Source organism: Spea bombifrons, chromosome 10 (genome assembly GCF_027358695.1).
Source record: "Spea bombifrons isolate aSpeBom1 chromosome 10, aSpeBom1.2.pri, whole genome shotgun sequence".
NCBI classification, from domain to species: Eukaryota; Metazoa; Chordata; class Amphibia; order Anura; family Pelobatidae; genus Spea; species Spea bombifrons.
The window spans coordinates 31295862-31308692 of NC_071096.1; the positions used below are offsets into that span (position 1 = coordinate 31295862).

General features: G+C 36.0%; 1 protein-coding gene across 2 annotated transcripts in view; it reads right to left on the reverse strand.

Annotated features, from left to right (window-relative positions):
* Positions 1-752: 752 nt before the first annotated feature.
* The window catches only part of CDH11 (cadherin 11), a 53623-nt gene continuing 41544 nt past the window's right edge, over positions 753-12831 (reverse strand). For both annotated transcript variants that reach the window (XM_053449635.1, XM_053449634.1), the window contains exons 6-12: positions 11958-12145; positions 10908-11161; positions 6874-7010; positions 6056-6177; positions 5440-5560; positions 2381-2629; positions 753-2015 (exon numbers count right to left, since the gene is read on the reverse strand). In XM_053449635.1, the coding sequence (XP_053305610.1) occupies positions 1516-2015; positions 2381-2629; positions 5440-5560; positions 6056-6177; positions 6874-7010; positions 10908-11161; positions 11958-12145 (1571 nt within the window). In that variant the 3' untranslated portion in view covers positions 753-1515. The remainder of the gene's footprint in view (positions 2016-2380; positions 2630-5439; positions 5561-6055; positions 6178-6873; positions 7011-10907; positions 11162-11957; positions 12146-12831) is intronic.

Genomic DNA, 12831 nt, shown 5'->3' on the forward strand with positions numbered 1-12831 from the left:
TTTCGATCTTGATTATATTTTTGGACAAAATGTCTGATTCTCTACCCTGTTGTTAGACATCCTCGCTATACAGTTGTACCTTAGCTGCGACTTTAAATATCTCTTATAGGATTTAGAAAATATTTCACAACCAGTAATCCCTTCCCAAGTATCAAAATCGTTTTTAATCCGCACTCAACAAAGGTCTGGCTATGTGACCTCTCTGATCCCAGAGCAACGGAATTTATTTCCATTCTCCGGGATTTTATAGAACGTCTCAAGTGTTTCACATGATTTTACCGTCTCCGGGACATCTGCTTCTTGTTAAATGATTCTCAATATTATCTGATGCTGTTTTGTTTAAGTAGTTTATCAATAACCTAGTCAAATCATTGCGGTACAAAAAATCAGGAATGTGGGGACAAGTACAGATAAGATGGCCTCAAGTGTGTGAGTGTGACTGAGTGTAGGTATGTGTACGTAAATTGGGGGCAAGCCAAAGGGTGCTAGCCCTTCTCTGAAAGAGCAACCATTCAAAATGAAATAGTGTGTTACAAGACACAGGGATTATAAACACAAACATATTATGTAAGCATCTTTAACTATTTAAAGTAATATTAACACAACATGTCAACATTTTTTTATGTATTGATTTAATGCAAGTAAACTTTTGGTGAGGGGTCCACGAGATTCGCTATAGCTCTTACCAAAATTAAAAAAATAACATCAAAAAGAAAAATAAGAATGTTTTAGCAACACCTACGAGTCACAAAAAAGAAATAAAAAAGGTCCTTTTTATTTCAAAGATTGCTTCTTATATTGAAGCACATATTAAAGCAACAGTACGATGTTCATAAAATATATGTGTGATGCCGTAACATGTCAGAATACTGATATTTTGTATGTATACTAAAATAAGAATTTTAAAATTGTACAAATAGATACATTAAAAATGACATAGAAATCAGGTGCTTATCCGGCACGTATTAGTTTAAGACGGGATTATAAGCAAAAAAGATTTACAAGAATCAGCAGTAACAAGTCTGATGCTCAATAGACATTATAATTGTACATATTACTGTACATACATTATATGGGTTTAAGCTGGCAGATTATATTTTCTCTTCAAGTTTAAAAATGCACTACATATAAAGTGTCCATAGTTTAAGGCGACATTACAGCTCAAAACTGGTATCCTTTCTATCTTGTGGAAGCTTTGTTTGAAATAAAAGTTGATGACTATTTTACACACTGTAAAGATATTCCCTTTACACTAAGTGGTTCCTGCTTTGCCTTTTATTTTTTTTTTAAAGTGGTTTTGTTCTAGAAAACATCTACACAGGTCACATGGTCCTTACAGTATCCACCACCACCACTATAAAGTTCGTGTTCGTGAAGGAATCCTGTCTGTAAACCTCTCAAGGTTAAATAAGCCTTTTTTTTTCTTTTCTTATTTTAAAAAAATACCTGTTAATGTTTACTCTGAATACTTGAGTACATTACACAGTTCTTAAGGCCAAATTTAGAAGTTTATTGTTAAGAATCGTCTTCGCAAGTGTCTTTGGAGCCATATAAGTCTGCTAGTTTCTTAAACCGAGGTCCCCAGTTTTGTAGATAGTCATAGTCCAAATCGGAATCTGTAGACGCTGACTCTAATGAGCTTAAAGAGCCAGCCACTGAACCTCGCCCTTCGTACCCGTAGATCTGGATGGAGTCATAAGGAGGTGCAGTCGGGTCATTATCGGCCTCGTGTATCCTCGTGTTGATGAAATCGTCAACATCAACACTATTCGGAGCTGGTCTCATTCCAAGTTCTCTTGGTGGGTACTGGAACTCAGGCTTTATGTCTTTCCGTGGCATAAATCCATTAATTCCATCGGGGTTCTGTAACGTAGCAATGTCGAAAGCTTCCGTGTCTTCTTCTCCACCGCCTTCGTCATCGTACGTAATTATATTTTCTCTGATATCTTCTTCTTCAAACACAATGAGCGGCTCCTTCTTTTCTCTCCTCAGTGCGACAAAGAGAACCACGATCACTGTGGAAAAGAATAAATAAATATATTCTGATTTAACGCTTTTCTTGCAAAGTTTCATTGAATTAATCTACATATCTATACAAGTCACATAGTGATGCTTGCTTACACGCTTACACTCTCATTGTAAATATGCATTGGAATAACAAATATAACATTACTGTAATACATATTGAAATGCCAAAAAAGGAAACTGATAGAGATGCCCCTGAGGAGCACTCAAATGTGTTTAAATATTTAAAAGGCAGCACTTTTAGCTTCCAGTGTTCCTGAAGGTTCTTAAGATGCTGCAAACCATGACAGGTGCACAGAACAATGATTAAATGACGTCTGTTAAGTCATGCAGCCGGGAATGGCATCTCACTTACCTAATAAAATCACGATACAGGCAAGAATGGCGATCAATGCTCCAGTACTTAGGCCAGCATTAAGAGATTGAGGCTCAGCATTGCAAGACAGCACCGTTCCATCGCTGCAGCTACAGACACGGATCGTGAGAGTGTTGGTACTGCTCATTGGGGGGCTTCCACCGTCGCTTATCACGATGGGGAGTGGGTAGAAGTCTTGTTTCTGGCGGCTGAACACTCCGCGACCCACGTGAATGCTGGCTGTGTTATCTTTCGAGGGAGAAAGAAACACCATGGGTCATTAGGGAACGTATTCTTTCCAAAACATTATAGTGCAAATTGTGCAAATACATGATTCATCATCATAGAAAAACATATTTTAGATTTTAACCTACGTTTATATGCAATACAGTACAGCATAGTGATGAACTGTATCAGTCCTCAAAAGAATTAAGATGCTGATTGCAATGGGTGCTCTGTATCCAAGAATGTGTACATTTGTACGTGCATACGGGTACATATACATGTCATGTTATGTCACTTGTGTTCTTCAAGAGTTGTTTTAGTTGTGTTATTCAGTATCTAGAATATGGGGGTTAGTCAGGTAGTTCACGGATGGGTTTTTTTGTGCAGAAACCACTTTAAAGTTGCTTAAGATATATTTTTATAAATAAGGTGCTTTGTCATTAAAAATGGAAATTTGGAACAAAACTGTCCTAGGCTTAGAAGAACCATAAAACGTAATGTTATTGCAGACCCTACAGATCAGACTAGTGCATATAGTATAAGTGATCTCTAACGTTAACAAAGTATTTTTCAAATAAGGTTCAACCAAAATAATCTATGCATCTGAATCTGAAGGAAATATGTGGAGATACAGCCTGAGCGCATAATGTGCTTCGTGAAGCGGTTTGGTCTCCAAGATTTAGCTTTCATGGTTGCATATGATGAGCTTCAAAATAACCTGGCCAATGAAGCTAACAGGTACATGAGCTCCAACTTGAATGTATAAAGAACATTCAGTGGTCATTGATGTATTCTGCGTGTCCCAAAGAGTTTTAGAACATCTGACTGCACCATGAACGCCAAGCATCCTGGTCGGTGACCGGAAGAATGCTCGTTCTACAATTCATATTTGTTCAAAATGTTTGCCCGTCTTTTGTCAGTGACGTTAGCTCTGCAGTTTAACTACATTAATATCTAAACGGTTACCATTTTGTTTTTTCTTTGTATAACTGTAACAGGTATATAAACAGTAGTATTTATCTCTTTTATCTCTGTTAATTTCTTTTAAGAGAATAAAATTTTGGTTTCACTAGTTCTTTGTGTTATAATGTAGCACATTTCTAACTACATGTAATAATAGATCAAACCCAAATTGTTACATCACAGCTGGCTTATTTGTCGAACCAGTTAAAGAGTCAGATATTGCCATCCCATTTGGAGCCAAGGCTGGCTCACCCAGCTATATATATGTGGGGGATCTTCAACATCCTGAATCCTGAATCTAAGACGAGCCATAGAACTGATTAAGGTCTGATTCTTTACATCAGGAAAAGCATAGCTGGGCCGAATTGTTCTGATCTGCCATCAAATTCTATGTTTCCAGATTCTATTCCAAATCAACATCTTTTCATGTAGCCTTTTCTGCTTAATTTCTGCTTAATTTAGACAACCGAGCCATATTTTATGCTAACCCATTTAGTTTTTTTGGCGGTTTGGACTGAATTTCAATAGAGGACATATCTGCGCTCTTGTGAACTCGTAGGTATGGAGCCTGAGAAAATATTTCCACTGCGTTGAGATAATATATATTCTTTTTTTTTGTACTGACAAAGAGTTCATTTTCTCACTAAAATTACCAACGTTTCTATCCCCAAATTGGCCTGTAGACAACAAAAGAGCGTTTATAAATAAAATCCAATGATAACAGTTTAACAGGTAATAGAATTCAGTCAAAAGAGAGCCTTATCTCAGCTTAGTGCCTTTTCCCCCCGGTGTATTCTGTCTGTTTCGCTATTTGTAACACAGAGAACCAGCAATGTCGCTTTCCTGAGCATTTTGATAGAATATTACTTTCTTCAATAGCGTAAATGCTTTCGTTAAAATTTATTTATACCGATACGAGTTCAAAATAATAGCTTTCATTAAAAAATCGGCATGCAAAGAAAGCGACTGGATACTTTCAAATATCTTTGTTTGCTTTAATTTCCAAGGGTAAAATAATTTCAGAAATGTGATAGAAGTTTGTTTATGCTACTGGAGAAAAGGAATATATCTCAGCTTGAAAACGACTAAGCCATTTAACACAGCTTGATCTATACAATTGCTTTATGTATTTTTTATGCAAACTAAAGTTTCATATTTGAAGCTTTTTGTAACACAAGAAATCACTTTAAAAAAAAAAAAAAAAAAGGCTGGAAGTTTTGATAGCTTTTTGGTTGGAATGTAATTACCTGCAAAAAAAGGGGTAAAAGGAATGCTATTAAAATGAAAATTACCTGGTATTATATTCAGTTTAAAGGTCAATAGAATTATTGCCCATTAGGCTTTTAAATACAATTGTTTATTATGTAAATTCTGAAACCTGTATCTATAAGCAAGATGGATAAGTAAATGCTGGAAATAAATTGCAATAAAATGAGAAGAAAATCAACTAAGGCCTTAGATCATTGTGTGTTAGAATTCAAGAGGTTATTTAAAAGAAATGTTCTCTATGTATTATGGTACTCCTGTACCATTTATTACTTTTTAGCGGTATATTCTAGCCTAGGTCGACCATGCCTAGGGAGTCAGGTCCAGGGGAACAGAAGTCCCTCTGCCACAAATCCAGCGACCGGTCTTGTCTTCTATTCAGCTGTCTACCTTTCTCTAGGGACATTTGTTTTCACCCAACACTGAAATACTATAAAGGCATTCTGGAAAACTAACAAAGGCTTTAAACTAAATTAACAAAGATCTGTTACATAGTACAACGTATGGATTGTCCTCTGTGCCACATATCTATGGCTGCTATAGCTTTGGCTTCAAAGCAAGGATTGTAACTCGTAATAAAATATATACGTCTCTACGATACCAACCTCTGTTGTCCCTTATGGTAAAATTTTGATTGGGATGAACAATTTCCGCCGGGAAGCTGAAGAAAAAGCGTGGGCCATTTGCCGTATCGTCCTTATCAATAGCTGTTATCGTCAATAAATGCTGCAAAAAAAAAAAAAAGTTTATTTTTGTTTGTTTCATTTCAACAACCAAATAGCGATAGCCTTAAATCCGGAAATAAATGTTATATAAATCTACTCCCTCATTAATTTCTATTGAATAAATATATATTCCTTAAACTGAATGAGAACATGTGACCAAATGTAGCCAAAAAAAAATAAAATAAAAAATATAAATATATATATATATATATATATTACCATATTAGGAAAGGATAATCCAATGTATAAGTCTGCTATTGGAGATTGTATCTAATTTTTCATTTTTTAATCTTCCTTTGAAATCCCACCAGCATTATAAAATTATTACACTGTGAAAAGCATGGTTTTGTATTTGTTGGCAGAATTATCACAATGTGGCCAGTAATATCTCTTTACCTAATGTGTCATTTTGTCTTAGACTGCAAATTCTAGTTTTATCAGATTCTTTGAATGTATCGGCTGTAAGAGGTATTATATAATAATAATAATATTATACCTGATTAATTTGGGCATTTTCGCAGAGGAACGCTTCATAGGGTTTTGCTAATTCGGGGGCATTGTCATTCTTGTCCAAAACTCTGATTGCCACTGGGACTCTGGTCTCATGGAGATTGTTATCTAGATAATGATAATAATGACAACAGAATATTTTACAAAAGAAAAATAGGAATTTAGTTCACAATAATTTACATATATTTGGAGTTATAAAGAAATGCACATGAATGGCAGAAAACGTGTATAAATGTTCTTTTGGCTGCGGGACAAAAACAATAAATGCGGTATGCAAAAAATACTAATTTAGTTTACAATTATTCACGTGGTTTTGAGGTCACAAAGAAATGAATGTAATCAGTGATGTATCCTGGCCAAGCAGTCAAGGGCGACCCCAAAGGTAACTTTATATAATTCCTGCACATATAAATATAATATACCAAAAAATTTAATAAAAGCAAAAAAAAAAGGATATGGTCTCTATGTAAAGAACAAAAAAAATAAAAAGAATATCACACCGAAATACAGAAATGTATTGATTTGGCTCAATATAAGTCACTAAGGAAAGTTTAGGACTCACAATGTTACACATTCTAAATGTTTTCTCTTGGCAAGAAACAGTTTACCGTCACATGGGCCTTAAATGTATTGCTGGTCTGTTTAAGAGTGTGTGTGAAAAAAAAAAAAAGAATGAAATGATACCCTTTTCCCAACTCAGGAATGAAAAATATTATAGACTGTAATTTCCTTGTAACTTTCTTTTTTTTATTATTTCTTGTGAAACTGAACTAACGATTTCGCACCATCTGGGGGAATACTTACTGAATTCAGTTGCTATGACTGTGATGTTGTGCCAAGCGCCCTCTTCACGATCTAAAGCTTTCAGGGTTTTGATGATACCATCCTGCAAGTCTACGCTGAAAAATCTGTCAAGGTCAGTGTGCCGATCGATGCTGTACCTAAAGAGGATGATCGCAGAGTAATTAGACAAGAAAATTACTAAGCGGCTTGATGTTCGAGTGTTAAGATATTAAAGATTCATTTGAAAGTAGCTTCCCAGCAGCATGTATGGCAAAATCAGAATATTAATGGAATCTCACAAACAACTTTTAAAAAGAGATTTAGCCTCATTATTTATTAACGTTTTCTCATGTAGGTTGTGTTTTGCAACATCAGAAATCTTTCAGTGCTATAAATAAGAAAACAAATTGTAATGTGGAACACGAGAAAATACTCGTAACTCAATGGAATTCTGTTTTATTGGGTTCCGCACCTTTAAAGATATACAATATTAATACATATTATCTACTGCATCAGCTTTTTGAATGCCACAATGGCTCATAATAAGCCTGCCTTAACCCATTTGCCCAGTATGAAAATGGCACATTTTGTATTTATTTATATTAAATGGGAAAATTTCACTACAAATATAACATTTTTAATAACTAAGATTTCCTATCTTTTTCTGAAAATTTGTTTCCGTTAAGGAATTACTAAACATATCGGCCTTTGTTGTTTTTCAACCTTCCTTCAACTTACTTAACAATTTAAGGCATAGCCCTTAGTTTTTCGGTTTCTTACACGTTTACTACAATATAGTTACAAGTAATTGTCAATCAAGAAGATTAAGACGAACAGCCTGTAAAGGTCCTTCCACAAAATAATTGCGTGGCTGGCGCTGCGAAAAATAAGTTCCTTCAAGAAGGCCGGACGGAGTCTTACTAAAAGTTGAGGGCTTGCAACATTGTTAGAAAATGGCAAACACATTTCTGCCGTTACATTATTATTTATTGACTTATATAGTTCCATCATATTCCGCAATGCTTTACAATGGGCAACCATGACTGTTTTGTTCAGCGTAGAAGGATATTGACCCGTAAGCCTCATGGCCACCCAGGACATAAGACGGTGTATACTGTCATTTATATTACTATTTATATAATGTGAGTAACAAAAAAGTAACGATCATACAATGTGCCCTAGTTTAACATAAACAGCCTCTTTGATTTATTTGCTGCAGAACAAACCACGTCCTTAATCTTCGTCCCCTCTTAAGGATTAATTACTGTGCCCAGGCCACAAGGCTGCTTTAAGGATCAACATTTGTATCTGTGGTCAATTCTTCTTGATAAATGTGTTCTCTTGGGCAAAAAGGTGAGGAAATACACATGTAAAGGTGTATAAGCCAAGACATCAGCCTTTAAACGTGAGCTCGCGTCATCAAACAGAACAAATACAGTATCTACATTACTAAGTATATCTGTTTGTTGACAAAGTTGTCTTTTTTTCCAAAAAGGATAAAATAAAACCTAAAAGATAACAAATAACATTGTACCGTGTGTCTGGTTTAAATCTGTTTTCTGTAGTTTACCCGCAGTGCAGCAGGCAAGACAACGGCTGTCCTAAAAACTTTAAAGACAAACCCAAGGGAAAAAAGTATATCTCCCAGGCATTGGATTGTCAGAAAAATATAACAGACCTTCTTGTGGAAATCCATTTTATTGTCCCCTTGTATGAAACAGCATCATTTATTAAACCGGGAAGAAATGAAAACATTAATAAATAAATGTTTACCCCTTCAAAAGATATAGCCAAGGGGCTGGGGATCTCAGTTACTGACAAATAACGATAGTGTAAGCTGAAAAAAGAATAATTTGTCTGTTTTTTTTTTTTTTTTTCTTCAAGCAAGCAAAATTGCTGGTAAAAGAGAATATCTGAAAGGTCTTCTAAAAATTACTATAGTGACTTGATTCTGTAAATTAAATTGGAAATAAATGTTTAATGTTTTCATGATGAGGTTTTTTTTTCTTTGAATTAATATTCTTGGTCTTCATCTAGAGCTATGTTGAAGGTAAAAGATAAGATGGGATCATACGAGCATAGCAAGGAGTTCTACTAAATACACTCCAAGAACCAGGGTTGTAAAATATTATACTAAAAAGATGTTCCTTATGGGGCAGAAAGGGGGCTGTGGAACGTTAGGTAGGCATTTTCTTTGAACTAGAACGGTGTGGGAGTGGAAGGAAACTTGTCATTCTATGTGTAGAACCTTGGTGAAGTTGGTGGAGACCTGGCAATGAGGTGCGAAAATAAATTGGATGAACTGGTAGAATTCTGATTTTTGGATAACAAGGTTTTAACAACAGTTGACATAATTAGTGGTATACATGTTCGAATGCTTGCTTTTGTGTTACTTGGTTAAATCTTTTTATTGTGAATGGATGGTCTCTGAAGAGTTACAATTTCATATTTTTGGCCAACCTTTTATTTTAGTAACAGTTTATTCATTACGTGATAAGGTAAATAATCTAATATATTGTATTCGATGTGTTTTTAATTACATTTGTAAGCTCGAAACATATGGGTTATTGGTTTCACAGTCAGCGATGTAGTTGGATAATCAACCTCTACACTTGATTATCAATATCTACAGACAAACAAGCTCCGAATCCATTAGTGAAACCAGAGTTGGGTGCACAGATCCATAACCCCATACTCCGTCTAGCATGTCAGCTCTGAGGTTAACGGCATCAATTTTAAAGATGTAATGTAATGCAGTTCATGTTGGCAGTGCTGTATAATCTCAATGGGACACTAAATACCTTTCATTTTCATTGTAAGCCCTAACTAAATGATACCAGCTTAACAACCCCGTGACTGAATGTTTACATTTACTAAGCGGTTTAAGATTTAAGTACCATGCAAAATGCAATGACTTAGGAGACAGGAGATCTTCAGATAGAGTATCTCGCCGCTGTCTGCGTACTGAATGTTATTTATTCATAGAGGCAATAGTGTTTTAACATTCAATAATGCGATTGTCTTAGTGGCTTCCTCTACTCATATCTGCAGATAACGTTCACATTTAGCCGGCCACAGAGAAACATTGACCTGATCACTAAACGGCATCCACAGAATCAGTACTAGATAGATGATGAAGGCACCAAAAATCTGGTTTTAACATGGAAACTATAAACTTAGGGACACTTCGGAAAAATTTGTTTTTGTTCATTTATTTTTTTATTACATTTATTTCATTTTTACTGGTGTCTCCCTATTTTCCCTGTCTCGTACTTGAGTTCAGTCCTGCTTCGGTTAGCTTTCACAAATAGATTCATCTAGTCTCTGGGGGAGAGTCATTTGAACGTTGTATCGCTACAGAGATGTTTTTTTGTTATAGCCTATTGATTACTAGAATACAGACGTTTAAGGTTTGAATGGCTTTTCTCAACTCAAGAAAATGTAAATACAAGCTAAATGGGGAAAAAAATTATACGACAGTTTTATATAATCCAAATGGACCTAAAACAGAACCCGTCGCATTGGGCTCTGCTCTTAGGGTAAAAATGTTTTAAGGCTAGTTGAAGAAAGGGGCAAATGCACATAGGGTTATTGTGCAGAATACCCCAATGCCTGTGGAACAGGGGCCACATGTAAATTTAAATGGATCTCTCGGCTATTAGATGCATTGAAGTGTCCCTTTAATGTTGCTGCTTTATACAAAAGTATGAGCATGAGTTAGGTATCCAGAAAACTTCAACAATGTAGCAACGCTTTTTCCTAGATGGGCATGGCACATGCAGATGCAAATATTATTTCAAGGGAAATGGATTCAAATAAATTGAATACAGCTAAGTATATATTTGCCTTTCCATGGCAGTTCATCTTTCTTCTTTTCATTCCTGCGTTTTACCTACGGAACAGCAGGAGGTCACTGGAGCGGACCTGAAAACAGATGTTACAATCTAGCTGTTGTTTGATCTGCTCGCATTGTTTGATCTACATCTGTTAGTGCTTTGATCAAGAAAACATGGCATCCTCCGCTGTGGGATTGATAATAATCATTTTAACTTTACCTAATAGGACTGTTTGCCGCGTCGGGGTCTTTCGCGTGTACTCTGCCAACAACTGTATTTTCGGGGGCATTTTCATATACTTCCAGAATATACCCAGGTTCCAAAAACACCGGAGGTTCATCAAAGTCTTCTACTGAAATCTTCACAGTGGCGGTGTCTTTGAATAAACCTTTACTGATGTATTTAGGATCAATGTGGATGTTGCGAGCTTCGACTTTTATACTGTAAAACTTCTTGGTTTCATAGTCAACAACCTACACAGACAATAATGAGACATTATACGGATGCGATAATAAAATTCACAGGTTGTTATTAATATAAAGTATAATATTTTAGGAGTGTATGGTCCCCAGGGGGTTATGTACCATCATGGATGTGCATGTTCTTGGAAAGGGGCACAAAAACATTTGGCTCCCCCAATACTTTTCTTAATAAAATGCTTTTCCATCTGGACAGACTGTCGATCGGCACAGGTGAAGCTGCAACCAAGCAAATCCCACGGTTTACTATGATGCCCATAAAAAAGGCAGCCCTCGGCAAATGACCAGATGGAGAAAAGCCAAGACATCTTGTGTCGCTACGAAAGAGACTATAGGTTAACCTATCAAACCCATCTAGTCTTCCTGTTTTTTCTTGCTGTGAAGACTCAAACCTTAATCAGTCTTAGACTCAGGAGCCTTATGTTTATCGCATACATCTTTAAATTCCTTAACTTCATTAACCTCTCTGAACTTCTGCAGGGGGGCTATTCCCCTTATCCACCACCCTCACAGAAAATCCTTAAATGTTTATGGCCTTTTGTTCTAACACTTCTCCTGCTCTGTAATACACTTCCCACTTGTCGTTTGTTTAAACCCTTTAAGTTTTTAAATGTTTCTATCACATTCCCCTTCTATCTTCTCCCCTCCATGCCATACATATTGAGATCCCTTAGTTTTTCCTGATAACATTTTATTCTGACGAGCAGCAAAACACCTTCTCATGCCTTCTCATGTTTTTTACGTAGGAAAGATAATCACTTGGCATATGACGTGAGCTTATTTCCTTTACCTTTTTAAGTTTTACAATCCCCTCCTGCGTTTGATAATCTGCAGTGATCTCAAACATCTGAGCTCCATCCCCTTCTAGGATGCGGTACTCTATTAAGCCGTTTTCTCCGATGTCAGGGTCTTTGGCTTTTATTCTCCCTACTTCATCTCCCGGAATAGCTGCTTCTGACACGGACATGGGGTATACACCTGGACACAGAATTTGGAATGTAATTCAAATGGTTTAGAATTCTCGTAAAAGCTCGTTCAAAGACAGAAATAAAACAAGGATCGTTTCATCTCAGGCTACATAGTACATTACTGGAGGTGCTGCTGCTGGCCATGAAAAGAAATAATTTAAAACATAGAGGATAATGAATAATCATCTGCATTTGCTTTTGTCCTGGGCCCTGCCGTGCTGCTGTTCAACGCTATCGCTCCCTATTACAAAATGTGATCTCTCCTGGTCTGAGCAAAATTCTCCTCGTGCCCGGGCGAGCCATGTATAAACCAGAGCACTAATTCTATTATGTGGGCCTACTAGCTACCCATTTTTTAAACAAATATATAGATTTTCTTCCACTGTTTTATTTTTTTATTTGTGAATAAGTATATATTCTATATAATCCTGCATGACCAACTACTTTCTTATCTTTAAATCATGAACTACCACCAAAAAAATGTAGCCACTTGATACATAATTACTGCAATGCATGCTGGGAGCATACAGTACACAGAGCACATTTACATATATGTAAATGAAACTGATTACATGTATGTCTTTCTACAGAGCACAATGCAATGCGGGAAGTAATAATACATGGTACTAATAGCAGTAGGTTTGCACATTAATAGTGCAGACGAAAGATCTTTTACTATAATCAGGATTATAATAA